The sequence below is a fragment of the Oncorhynchus clarkii genome, unplaced genomic scaffold, assembly GCF_045791955.1.
Source record: "Oncorhynchus clarkii lewisi isolate Uvic-CL-2024 unplaced genomic scaffold, UVic_Ocla_1.0 unplaced_contig_3077_pilon_pilon, whole genome shotgun sequence".
NCBI lineage: Eukaryota > Metazoa > Chordata > Actinopteri > Salmoniformes > Salmonidae > Oncorhynchus > Oncorhynchus clarkii.
The window spans coordinates 1-12500 of NW_027258175.1; the positions used below are offsets into that span (position 1 = coordinate 1).

Consider the following 12500-nt stretch of genomic DNA (forward strand, 5'->3'; position numbering starts at 1 on the left):
TAACAAGGCGAGAGAAGAAGTAACAAGGCGAGAGAGGAAAGTAACAAGGCGAGAGAAGAAGTAGCAAGGCGAGAGAAGAAAGGAACAAGGCGAGAGAGGAAAGAAACAAGGCGAGAGACGAAAGGAACAAGGCGAGAGAGGAAAGGAACAAGGCGAGAGACGAAAGGAACAAGGCGAGAGAGGAAAGGAACAAGGCGAGAGAGAAAAGGAACAAGGCGAGAGAAGAAGTTACAAGGCGAGAGAAGAAGTAACAAGGCGAGAGAAGAAGTAACAAGGCGAGAGAGGAAAGTAACAAGGCGAGAGAGGAAAGGAACAAGGCGAGAGAAGAAGTAACAAGGCGAGAGAAGAAGTAACAAGGCGAGAGAAGAAGTAACAAGGCGAGAGAAGAAGTAACAAGGCGAGAGAAGAAGTAGCAAGGCGAGAGAAGAAAGGAACAAGGCGAGAGAGGAAAGAAACAAGGCGAGAGAGGAAAGGAACAAGGCGAGAGAGGAAAGGAACAAGGCGAGAGAGGAAAGGAACAAGGCGAGAGAAGAATGGAACAAGGCGAGAGAAGAAGTAACAAGGCGAGAGAAGAAGTAACAAGGCGAGAGAAGAAGTAACAAGGCGAGAGAGGAAAGGAACAAGGCGAGAGAGGAAAGGAACAAGGCGAGAGAGGAAAGGAACAAGGCGAGAGAGGAAAGGAACAAGGCGAGAGAGGAAAGGAACAAGGCGAGAGAGGAAAGGAACAAGGCGAGAGAGGAAAGGAACAAGGCGAGAGAGGGAAAGGAACAAGGCGAGAGAAGAAAGGAACAAGGCGAGAGAAGAAGTAACAAGGCGAGAGAAGAAAGGAACAAGGCGAGAGAAGAAGTAACAAGGCGAGAGAGGAAAGTAACAAGGCGAGAGAGGAAAGTAACAAGGCGAGAGAAGAAGTAACAAGGCGAGAGAAGAAGTAACAAGGCGAGAGAAGAAGTAACAAGGCGAGAGAAGAAGTAACAAGGCGAGAGAAGAAAGTAACAAGGCGAGAGAAGAAGTAACAAGGCGAGAGAAGAAGTAACAAGGCGAGAGAAGAAGTAACAAGGCGAGAGAGGAAAGGAACAAGGCGAGAGAATAAGTAACAAGGCGAGAGAAGAAGTAACAAGGCGAGAAAGAAAGTAACAAGGCGAAAGAAGAAGTAACAAGGCGAGAGAAGAAGTAACAAGGCGAGAGAAGAAGTAACAAGGCGAGAGAGGAAAGGAACAAGGCGAGAGAAGAAAGGAACAAGTCGAGAGGGGAAAGTAACAAGGCGAGAGAAGAAAGTAACAAGGCGAGAGAAGAGGTAACAAGGCGAGAGAAGAAAGGAACAAGGCGAGAGAAGAAAGGAACAAGGCGAAAGAAGAAGTAACAAGGCGAGAGAGGAAAGTAACAAGGCGAGAGAAGAGGTAACAAGGCGAGAGAAGAAAGGAACAAGGCGAGAGAAGAAAGGAACAAGGCGAGAGAAGAAGTAACAAGGCGAAAGAAGAAAGGAACAAGGCGAGAGAATAAGTAACAAGGTGAAAGAAGAAAGGAACAAGGCGAGAGAAGAAAGGAACAAGGCGAGAGAAGAAGTAACAAGGCGAGAGAAGAAGTAACAAGACGAGAGAAGAAAGGAACAAGGCGAGAGAAGAAGGAACAAGGCGAGAGAAGAAAGGAACAAGGCGAGAGAATAAGTAACAAGGCGAGAGAAGAAAGGAACAAGGCGAGAGAGGAAGTAACAAGGCGAGAGAAGAAAGGAACAAGGCGAGAGAAGAAAGGAACAATGCGAGAGAAGAAGTAACAAGGCGAGAGAAGAAGTAACAAGGCGAGAGAAGAAGTAACAAGGCGAGAGACGAAAGGAACAAGGCGAGAGAAGAAGTAACAAGGCGAGAGAGGAAAGTAACAAGGCGAGAGAAGAAGTAGCAAGGCGAGAGAAGAAAGGAACAAGGCGAGAGAGGAAAGAAACAAGGCGAGAGACGAAAGGAACAAGGCGAGAGAGGAAAGGAACAAGGCGAGAGACGAAAGGAACAAGGCGAGAGAGGAAAGGAACAAGGCGAGAGAGAAAAGGAACAAGGCGAGAGAAGAAGTTACAAGGCGAGAGAAGAAGTAACAAGGCGAGAGAAGAAGTAACAAGGCGAGAGAGGAAAGTAACAAGGCGAGAGAGGAAAGGAACAAGGCGAGAGAAGAAGTAACAAGGCGAGAGAAGAAGTAACAAGGCGAGAGAAGAAGTAACAAGGCGAGAGAAGAAGTAACAAGGCGAGAGAAGAAGTAGCAAGGCGAGAGAAGAAAGGAACAAGGCGAGAGAGGAAAGAAACAAGGCGAGAGAGGAAAGAAACAAGGCGAGATAGGAAAGGAACAAGGCGAGAGAGGAAAGGAACAAGGCGAGAGAAGAAAGGAACAAGGCGAGAGAAGAAGTAACAAGGCGAGAGAAGAAGTAACAAGGCGAGAGAAGAAAGGAACAAGGCGAGAGAAGAAGTAACAAGGCGAGAGAGGAAAGGAACAAGGCGAGAGAGGAAAGGAACAAGGCGAGAGAGGAAAGGAACAAGGCGAGAGAGGAAAGGAACAAGGCGAGAGAGGAAAGGAACAAGGCGAGAGAGGAAAGGAACAAGGCGAGAGAGGGAAAGGAACAAGGCGAGAGAAGAAAGGAACAAGGCGAGAGAAGAAGTAACAAGGCGAGAGAAGAAAGGAACAAGGCGAGAGAAGAAGTAACAAGGCGAGAGAGGAAAGTAACAAGGCGAGAGAGGAAAGTAACAAGGCGAGAGAAGAAGTAACAAGGCGAGAGAAGAAGTAACAAGGCGAGAGAAGAAGTAACAAGGCGAGAGAAGAAGTAACAAGGCGAGAGAGGAAAGTAACAAGGCGAGAGAAGAAGTAACAAGGCGAGAGAAGAAGTAACAAGGCGAGAGAAGAAGTAACAAGGCGAGAGAGGAAAGGAACAAGGCGAGAGAATAAGTAACAAGGCGAGAGAAGAAGTAACAAGGCGAGAAAGAAAGTAACAAGGCGAAAGAAGAAGTAACAAGGCGAGAGAAGAAGTAACAAGGCGAGAGAAGAAGTAACAAGGCGAGAGAGGAAAGGAACAAGGCGAGAGAAGAAAGGAACAAGTCGAGAGGGGAAAGTAACAAGGCGAGAGAAGAAAGTAACAAGGCGAGAGAAGAGGTAACAAGGCGAGAGAAGAAAGGAACAAGGCGAGAGAAGAAAGGAACAAGGCGAAAGAAGAAGTAACAAGGCGAGAGAGGAAAGTAACAAGGCGAGAGAAGAGGTAACAAGGCGAGAGAAGAAAGGAACAAGGCGAGAGAAGAAAGGAACAAGGCGAGAGAAGAAGTAACAAGGCGAAAGAAGAAAGGAACAAGGCGAGAGAATAAGTAACAAGGTGAAAGAAGAAAGGAACAAGGCGAGAGAAGAAAGGAACAAGGCGAGAGAAGAAGTAACAAGGCGAGAGAAGAAGTAACAAGGCGAGAGAAGAAAGGAACAAGGCGAGAGAAGAAGGAACAAGGCGAGAGAAGAAAGGAACAAGGCGAGAGAATAAGTAACAAGGCGAGAGAAGAAAGGAACAAGGCGAGAGAGGAAGTAACAAGGCGAGAGAAGAAAGGAACAAGGCGAGAGAAGAAAGGAACAATGCGAGAGAAGAAGTAACAAGGCGAGAGAAGAAGTAACAAGGCGAGAGAAGAAGTAACAAGGCGAGAGACGAAAGGAACAAGGCGAGAGAAGAAGTAACAAGGTGAGAGAAGAAGTAACAAGGCGAGAGAAGAAGTAACAAGGCGAGAGAAGAAGTAACAAGGCGAGAGAAGAAGTAACAAGGCGAGAGAAGAAAGGAACAAGGCGAGAGAAGAAGTAACAAGGCGAGAGAAGAAGTAACAAGGCGAGAGAGGAAAGTAACAAGGCGAGAGAGGAAAGGAACAAGGCGAGAGAAGAAGTAACAAGGCGAGAGAAGAAGTAACAAGGCGAGAGAAGAAGTAACAAGGCGAGAGAAGAAGTAAATAGGCGAGAGAAGAAGTAGCAAGGCGAGAGAAGAAAGGAACAAGGCGAGAGAGGAAAGGAACAAGGCGAGAGAAGAAGTAACAAGGCGAGAGAAGAAGTAACAAGGCGAGAGAAGAAGTAACAAGGCGAGAGAGGAAAGGAACAAGGCGAGAGAAGAAGTAACAAGGCGAGAGAAGAAGTAACAAGGCGAGAGAAGAAGTAACAAGGCGAGAGAGGAAAGGAACAAGGCGAGAGAATAAGTAACAAGGCGAGAGAAGAAGTAACAAGGCGAGAAAGAAAGTAACAAGGCGAAAGAAGAAGTAACAAGGCGAGAGAAGAAGTAACAAGGCGAGAGAAGAAGTAACAAGGCGAGAGAGGAAAGGAACAAGGCGAGAGAAGAAAGGAACAAGTCGAGAGGGGAAAGTAACAAGGCGAGAGAAGAAAGTAACAAGGCGAGAGAAGAGGTAACAAGGCGAGAGAAGAAAGGAACAAGGCGAGAGAAGAAAGGAACAAGGCGAAAGAAGAAGTAACAAGGCGAGAGAGGAAAGTAACAAGGCGAGAGAAGAGGTAACAAGGCGAGAGAAGAAAGGAACAAGGCGAGAGAAGAAAGGAACAAGGCGAGAGAAGAAGTAACAAGGCGAAAGAAGAAAGGAACAAGGCGAGAGAATAAGTAACAAGGTGAAAGAAGAAAGGAACAAGGCGAGAGAAGAAAGGAACAAGGCGAGAGAAGAAGTAACAAGGCGAGAGAAGAAGTAACAAGGCGAGAGAAGAAAGGAACAAGGCGAGAGAAGAAGGAACAAGGCGAGAGAAGAAAGGAACAAGGCGAGAGAATAAGTAACAAGGCGAGAGAAGAAAGGAACAAGGCGAGAGAGGAAGTAACAAGGCGAGAGAAGAAAGGAACAAGGCGAGAGAAGAAAGGAACAATGCGAGAGAAGAAGTAACAAGGCGAGAGAAGAAGTAACAAGGCGAGAGAAGAAGTAACAAGGCGAGAGAAGAAGTAACAAGGCGAGAGACGAAAGGAACAAGGCGAGAGAAGAAGTAACAAGGTGAGAGAAGAAGTAACAAGGCGAGAGAAGAAGTAACAAGGCGAGAGAAGAAGTAACAAGGCGAGAGAAGAAAGGAACAAGGCGAGAGAAGAAGTAACAAGGCGAGAGAAGAAGTAGCAAGGCGAGCGAAGAAAGGAACAAGGCGAGAGAAGAAAGGAACAAGGCGAGATAGGAAAGGAACAAGGCGAGATAGGAAAGGAACAAGGCGAGAGAGGAAAGTAACAAGGCGAGAGAAGAAGTAACAAGGCGAGAGAAGAAGTAACAAGGCGAGAGAGGAAAGGAACAAGGCGAGAGACGAAAGGAACAAGGCGAGAGAGGAAAGGAACAAGGCGAGAGAGAAAAGGAACAAGGCGAGAGAAGAAGTAACAAGGCGAGAGAGGAAAGGAACAAGGCGAGAGAAGAAGTAACAAGGCGAGAGAAGAAGTAACAAGGCGAGAGAGGAAAGGAACAAGGCGAGAGAGGAAAGGAACAAGGCGAGAGAGGAAAGGAACAAGGCGAGAGAAGAAAGGAACAAGGCGAGAGAAGAAGTAACAAGGCGAGAGAAGAAGTAACAAGGCGAGAGAAGAAAGGAACAAGGCGAGAGAGGAAAGTAACAAGGCGAGAGAGGAAAGTAACAAGGCGAGAGAAGAAGTAACAAGGCGAGAGAGGAAAGGAACAAGGCGAGAGAGGAAAGGAACAAGGCGAGAGGAAAGGAACAAGGCGAGAGACGAAAGGAACAAGGCGAGAGAGGAAAGGAACAAGGCGAGAGAGAAAAGGAACAAGGCGAGAGAAGAAGTAACAAGGCGAGAGAAGAAGTAACAAGGCGAGAGAAGAAGTAACAAGGCGAGAGAGGAAAGTAACAAGGCGAGAGAGGAAAGTAACAAGGCGAGAGAGGAAAGGAACAAGGCGAGAGAAGAAGTAACAAGGCGAGAGAAGAAGTAACAAGGCGAGAGAAGAAGTAACAAGGCGAGAGAAGAAGTAAATAGGCGAGAGAAGAAGTAAATAGGCGAGAGAAGAAGTAGCAAGGCGAGAGAAGAAAGGAACAAGGCGAGAGAGGAAAGGAACAAGGCGAGAGAAGAAGTAACAAGGCGAGAGAAGAAGTAACAAGGCGAGAGAAGAAGTAACAAGGCGAGAGAGGAAAGGAACAAGGCGAGAGAAGAAGTAACAAGGCGAGAGAGGAAAGGAACAAGGCGAGAGAAGAAGTAACAAGGCGAGAGAAGAAGTAACAAGGCGAGAGAGGAAAGGAACAAGGCGAGAGAGGAAAGGAACAAGGCGAGAGAAGAAAGGAACAAGGCGAGAGAAGAAGTAACAAGGCGAGAGAAGAAGTAACAAGGCGAGAGAAGAAAGGAACAAGGCGAGAGAGGAAAGTAACAAGGCGAGAGAGGAAAGTAACAAGGCGAGAGAAGAAGTAACAAGGCGAGAGAAGTAACAAGGCGAGAGAGGAAAGGAACAAGGCGAGAGAGGAAAGGAACAAGGCGAGAGGAAAGGAACAAGGCGAGAGAGGAAAGGAACAAGGCGAGAGAGGAAAGGAACAAGGCGAGAGAGGAAAGGAAAAAGGCGAGAGAGGAAAGGAACAAGGCGAGAGAGGAAAGGAACAAGGCGAGAGAGGAAAGGAACAAGGCGAGAGAAGAAAAGAACAAGGCGAGAGAAGAAGTAACAAGGCGAGAGAAGAAAGGAACAAGGCGAGAGAAGAAGTAACAAGGCGAGAGAGGAAAGTAACAAGGCGAGAGAGGAAAGTAACAAGGCGAGAGAAGAAAGTAACAAGGCGAGAGAAGAAGTAACAAGGCGAGAGAAGAAGTAACAAGGCGAGAGAAGAAGTAACAAGGCGAGAGAAGAAGTAACAAGGCGAGAGAATAAGTAACAAGGCGAGAGAGGAAAGTAACAAGGCGAGAGAAGAAGTAACAAGGCGAGAGAAGAAGTAACAAGGCGAGAGAAGAAGTAACAAGGCGAGAGAGGAAAGGAACAAGGCGAGAGAATAAGTAACAAGGCGAGACAAGAAGTAACAAGGCGTGAAAGAAAGTAACAAGGCGAAAGAAGAAGTAACAAGGCGAGAGAAGAAGTAACAAGGCGAGAGAAGAAGTAACAAGGCGAGAGAAGAAGTAACAAGGCGAGAGAAGAAGTAACAGGGCGAGAGAAGAAGTAACAGGGCGAGAGAAGAAGTAACAAGGCGAGAGAGGAAAGGAACAAGGCGAGAGAAGAAGTAACAAGGCGAGAGAAGAAGTAACAAGGCGAGAGAAGAAGTAACAAGGCGAGAGAAGAAGTAACAAGGCGAGAGAGGAAAGGAACAAGGCGAGAGAAGAAGTAACAAGGCGAGAGAGGAAAGGAACAAGGCGAGAGGAGAAAGTAACAAGGCGAGAGAGGAAAGGAACAAGGCGAGAGAGGAAGTAACAAGGCGAGAGGAGAAAGTAACAAGGAGAGAGAAGAAGTAACAAGGCGAGAGAAGAAGTAACAAGGCGAAAGAAGAAGTAACAAGGCCAGAGAGGAAAGGAACAAGGCGAGAGAAGAAGTAACAAGGCGCGAGGAGAAAGTAACAAGGCGAGAGAAGAAAGGAACAAGGCGAGAGAGGAAAGTAACAAGGCGAGAGAAGAAGTAACAAGGCGAGAGAGGAAAGTAACAAGGAGAGAGAAGAAGTAACAAGGAGAGAGAAGAAGTAACAAGGCGAGAGAAGAAAGTAACAAGGCAAGAGAAGAAGTAACAAGGCGAGAGAAGAAGTAACAAGGCGAGAGAAGAAGTAACAAGGCGAGAGAAGAAGTAACAAGGCGAGAGAGGAAAGGAACAAGGCCAGAGAAGAAGTAACAAGGCGAGATAAGAAGTAACAAGGCGAGAGAAGAAGTAACAAGGCGAGAGAAGAAGTAACAAGGCGAGAGAGGAAAGGAACAAGGCGAGAGAAGAAGTAACAAGGCGAGAGAGGAAAGGAACAAGGCGAGAGGAGAAAGTAACAAGGCGAGAGAAGAAGTAACAAGGCGAGAGAAGAAGTAACAAGGCGAGAGAAGAAGTAACAGGGCGAGAGAAGAAGTAACAGGGCGAGAGAAGAAGTAACAGGGCGAGAGAAGAAGTAACAAGGCGAGAGAGGAAAGGAACAAGGCGAGAGAAGAAGTAACAAGGCGAGAGAAGAAGTAACAAGGCGAGAGAAGAAGTAACAAGGCGAGAGAAGAAGTAACAAGGCGAGAGAAGAAGTAACAAGGCGAGAGAGGAAAGGAACAAGGCGAGAGAAGAAGTAACAAGGCGAGAGAGGAAAGGAACAAGGCGAGAGGAGAAAGTAACAAGGCGAGAGAGGAAAGGAACAAGGCGAGAGAGGAAGTAACAAGGCGAGAGGAGAAAGTAACAAGGAGAGAGAAGAAGTAACAAGGCGAGAGAAGAAGTAACAAGGCGAAAGAAGAAGTAACAAGGCCAGAGAGGAAAGGAACAAGGCGAGAGAAGAAGTAACAAGGCGGGAGGAGAAAGTAACAAGGCGAGAGAAGAAAGGAACAAGGCGAGAGAGGAAAGTAACAAGGCGAGAGAAGAAGTAACAAGGCGAGAGAGGAAAGTAACAAGGAGAGAGAAGAAGTAACAAGGAGAGAGAAGAAGTAACAAGGCGAGAGAAGAAAGTAACAAGGCAAGAGAAGAAGTAACAAGGCGAGAGAAGAAGTAACAAGGCGAGAGAAGAAGTAACAAGGCAAGAGAAGAAGTAACAAGGCGAGAGAGGAAAGGAACAAGGCCAGAGAAGAAGTAACAAGGCGAGATAAGAAGTAACAAGGCGAGAGAAGAAGTAACAAGGCGAGAGAAGAAGTAACAAGGCGAGAGAGGAAAGGAACAAGGCGAGAGAAGAAGTAACAAGGCGAGAGAGGAAAGGAACAAGGCGAGAGGAGAAAGTAACAAGGCGAGAGAGGAAAGGAACAAGGCGAGAGAGGAAAGTAACAAGGCGAGAGGAGAAAGTAACAAGGAGAGAGAAGAAGTAACAAGGCGAGAGAAGAAGTAACAAGGCGAAAGAAGAAGTAACAAGGCCAGAGAGGAAAGGAACAAGGCGAGAGAAGAAGTAACAAGGCGGGAGGAGAAAGTAACAAGGCGAGAGAGGAAAGGAACAAGGCGAGAGAGGAAAGTAACAAGGCGAGAGGAGAAAGTAAAAAGGAGAGAGAAGAAGTAACAAGGCGAGAGAAGAAGTAACAAGGCGAGAGAAGACGTAACAAGGCGAGAGAAGAAGTAACAAGGCGAGAGAAGAAGTAACAAGGCGAGAGAGGAAAGGAACAAGGCGAGAGAAGAAGTGTGAGGGGAAATCCATCAGAGAATGTGTGTGTTCCCCTCACTGTCTCTCCTGCTCCAGCTGCTCCTCCATGCCGTCCATCTTGGCCTCCAGGGCGGCGACACTGAGCCTGTGTTTTCCCCTGACAGCTCCCTCCATCTCCCCCAGCTTCAGCTTCAGCTCCTTGTTATGCCTCTCCAGAGCCTCCCTGGCCCCCTCAGCCTTCTGGCCCAGGGTCCTCTCTCCCTGCAGCTGCACCGTCAGAGTCTCCACCTGGGGAGGGAGGGGAGACAGAGGGATAGAAAGGGAGATTAAAAACAAGAAAAATTGACAAATGTAAATCGAGTCCCGTATACTGTGTGTGTGTGTGTGTGTGTCTGTATGTGTGTGTGTGTAGGGGTAAGTGTGTGAGAGTGTGTACCTGAAGTGTAGTCTTCCTGTGTCTCTCGGCCACTAGTTCAGCATTGCTTTGCTCCTCCTCCAACTCCTCCTCCAGCTGAGTGACTCGTGCCTCCAACCTCCGCTTCTCATCACACAGAGCAGACCTGACAACACACACACCGTGAGTAATACACACGCATAATACACAGTAATACACACACCGTAAGTAATACACACGCATAATACACAGTAATAAACACACCGTGAGTAATACACACGCATAATACACAGTAATACACACACCGTGAGTAATACACATGCATAATACACAGTAATACACACACCGTGAGTAATACACATGCATAATACACAATAATACACACACCGTGAGTAATACACACGCATAATACACAGTAATACACACACCGTAAGTAATACACACGCATAATACACAGTAATACACACACCGCGAGTAATACACACGCATAATACACAGTAATACACACACTGTGAGTAATACGCACTAATAATACACAGTAATACACACACCGTGAGTAATACACACACATAATACACAGTAATACACACACCGTGAGTAATACACACGCATAATACACAATAATACGCACACCGTAAGTAATACACACGCATAATACACAGTAATACACACACCGTAAGTAATACACACGAACAATACACAGTAATACACACACCGTGAGTAATACACACGCATAATACACAGTAATACACACACCGTGAGTAATACACACGCATAATACACAGTAATACACACACCGTGAGTAATACACACACATAATACACAATAATACACACACCGTGAGTAATACACACGCATAATACACAGTAATACACACACCGTAAGTAATACACACGCATAATACACAGTAATACACACACCGCGAGTAATACACACGCATAATACACAGTAATACACACACCGTGAGTAATACACACACCGTGAGTAATACGCACGAATAATACACAGTAATACACACACCGTAAGTAATACACACGCATAATACACAGTAATACACACACCGTAAGTAATACACACGCATAATACACAGTAATACACACACCGTAAGTAATACACACGAATAATACACAGTAATACACACACCGTGAGTAATACACACACATAATACACAGTAATATACACACCGTGAGTAATACACACGCATAATACACAGTAATACGCACACCGTAAGTAATACACACGCATAATACACAGTAATACACACACCGTAAGTAATACACACGAACAATACACACGAACAATACACAGTAATACACACACCGTGAGTAATAAACACGCATAATACACAGCAATACACACACCGTGAGTAATACACACGCATAATACACAGTAATACACACACCGTAAGTAATACACACGCATAATACACAGTAATACACACACCGTAAGTAATACACACGAATAATACACAGTAATACACACGCATAATACACAGTAATACACACGCATAATACACAGTAATACATACACCGTAAGTAATACACACGAATAATACACAGTAATACACACGAACAATACACAGTAATACACAAACCGTGAGTAATACACTCGCATAATACACAGTAATACACACACCGTGAGTAATACACACGCATAATACACAGTAATACACACACATAATACACAGTAATACACACACGAGTACACACACATACAGAAAGGAAAATAGAAAGAGAGATACTGACTTCCCGGTAGAGCTGTTGATGATCTCATCAGCCATCTCATCTCTCTCCTGTTGGGCCTGTCTCCTCATCTTCTCAGACACTGATAAATCCTACACACAGAGAGAGAGAGACAGATAGAGAGAGAAAGAGAGAGACAGACAGAAGGAGAGAGACAGAGAGAGAGAGAGAGAGAAAGAGAGAGAGAGAGAGAGACAGACAGAAGGAGAGACAGAGAGAGAGAGCAAGAGAGGGCGTTAGCATCCTAAAACATAAAAGAGTTTGTGTTTTCGCAAATCTCTCACACTCACACCAGCACACACACCTCTGTAAGCTGCAGTAACTCCGCCTCCAAGGTCTGCAGGCGCTTCTCTGTGTCTTTTGATTGGACAACCACCTCGTCACGGGCCAGCTTGGACTCATCCAGCTCACGAAGCACCTCCTTCATCTGAACCTGAGAGAGAGCGAAAAGGAGGGTTGATTAAATATGGTTTTCCACAAGGCTCTGTGCTGGGACCCTTACCATTCTCATTATAGCTGTGGTTTATATATCAGTTAACTGCACAGCATCTAATCTCAGACCGAGCAAGCAGCATTAGAAAGATATAGAGAAGGGGGGTGTAGCTTACCTGCAGTCTCCGTAGCTGCCTAAGCCCCTCCTCCCTGCCGCGATTGGCTGTCTCCACCTGGGCCTCAGCCTCCTGTAGCTCCGCCTCCAGCTGCTTCTTGACGGACATGGCCTGAGAGCGTTGACTCCTCTCCTCCTCTAGCTGGGTCTCCAACTCCTTCACCTGGGGGGGAAGGAGAGAAAGAGAAGAGGAGAGGAGGGGGGATGGAAAGAAAGGGAACAGCAGAGAAAGAGAGAAGTTTAGCATCTAATCCAAATGAATAACTGTCTCCCCATATTCAGGCTTGATACACTCTTCTTCTTCTCTCTTCTCTCCATACCTGTTTGTTGAGAGACCTCCTCTTCTCCTCCCCTTTCTCCTCCTTGGTGCTGATCTCTCTCTCAAACTGGGCCCTGAGGGCTTGGAGGGTGACCTCGAGCCTCAGCCTGGAGTTCTCCGCCTCCCCCAGCTCCTCCTCCAGCTCCTGGGTCTGAGTGCGCAGGGACTCTGCCTCTGTCTCCAGGGCCCGCCGGGAACGCTCCAACTCATGCACCTGACACAGGAGGAAAGAAATGTGTGAGATACATTTTCACTCTGTAATACAAATACACACATTCTCACACA

General features: G+C 46.4%; 1 protein-coding gene across 1 annotated transcript in view; it reads right to left on the reverse strand.

Annotated features, from left to right (window-relative positions):
- Positions 1–9228: 9228 nt before the first annotated feature.
- LOC139395906 (myosin-10-like) overlaps positions 9229–12500 on the reverse strand; it is a gene marked incomplete at its 5' end in the record, with an annotated part of 86227 nt that continues 82955 nt past the window's right edge. The window contains 6 exons of the mRNA XM_071143218.1: positions 9229–9441; positions 9590–9713; positions 11293–11381; positions 11594–11722; positions 11898–12059; positions 12217–12429. Of these exons, the coding sequence (XP_070999319.1) occupies positions 9229–9441; positions 9590–9713; positions 11293–11381; positions 11594–11722; positions 11898–12059; positions 12217–12429 (930 nt within the window). The remainder of the gene's footprint in view (positions 9442–9589; positions 9714–11292; positions 11382–11593; positions 11723–11897; positions 12060–12216; positions 12430–12500) is intronic.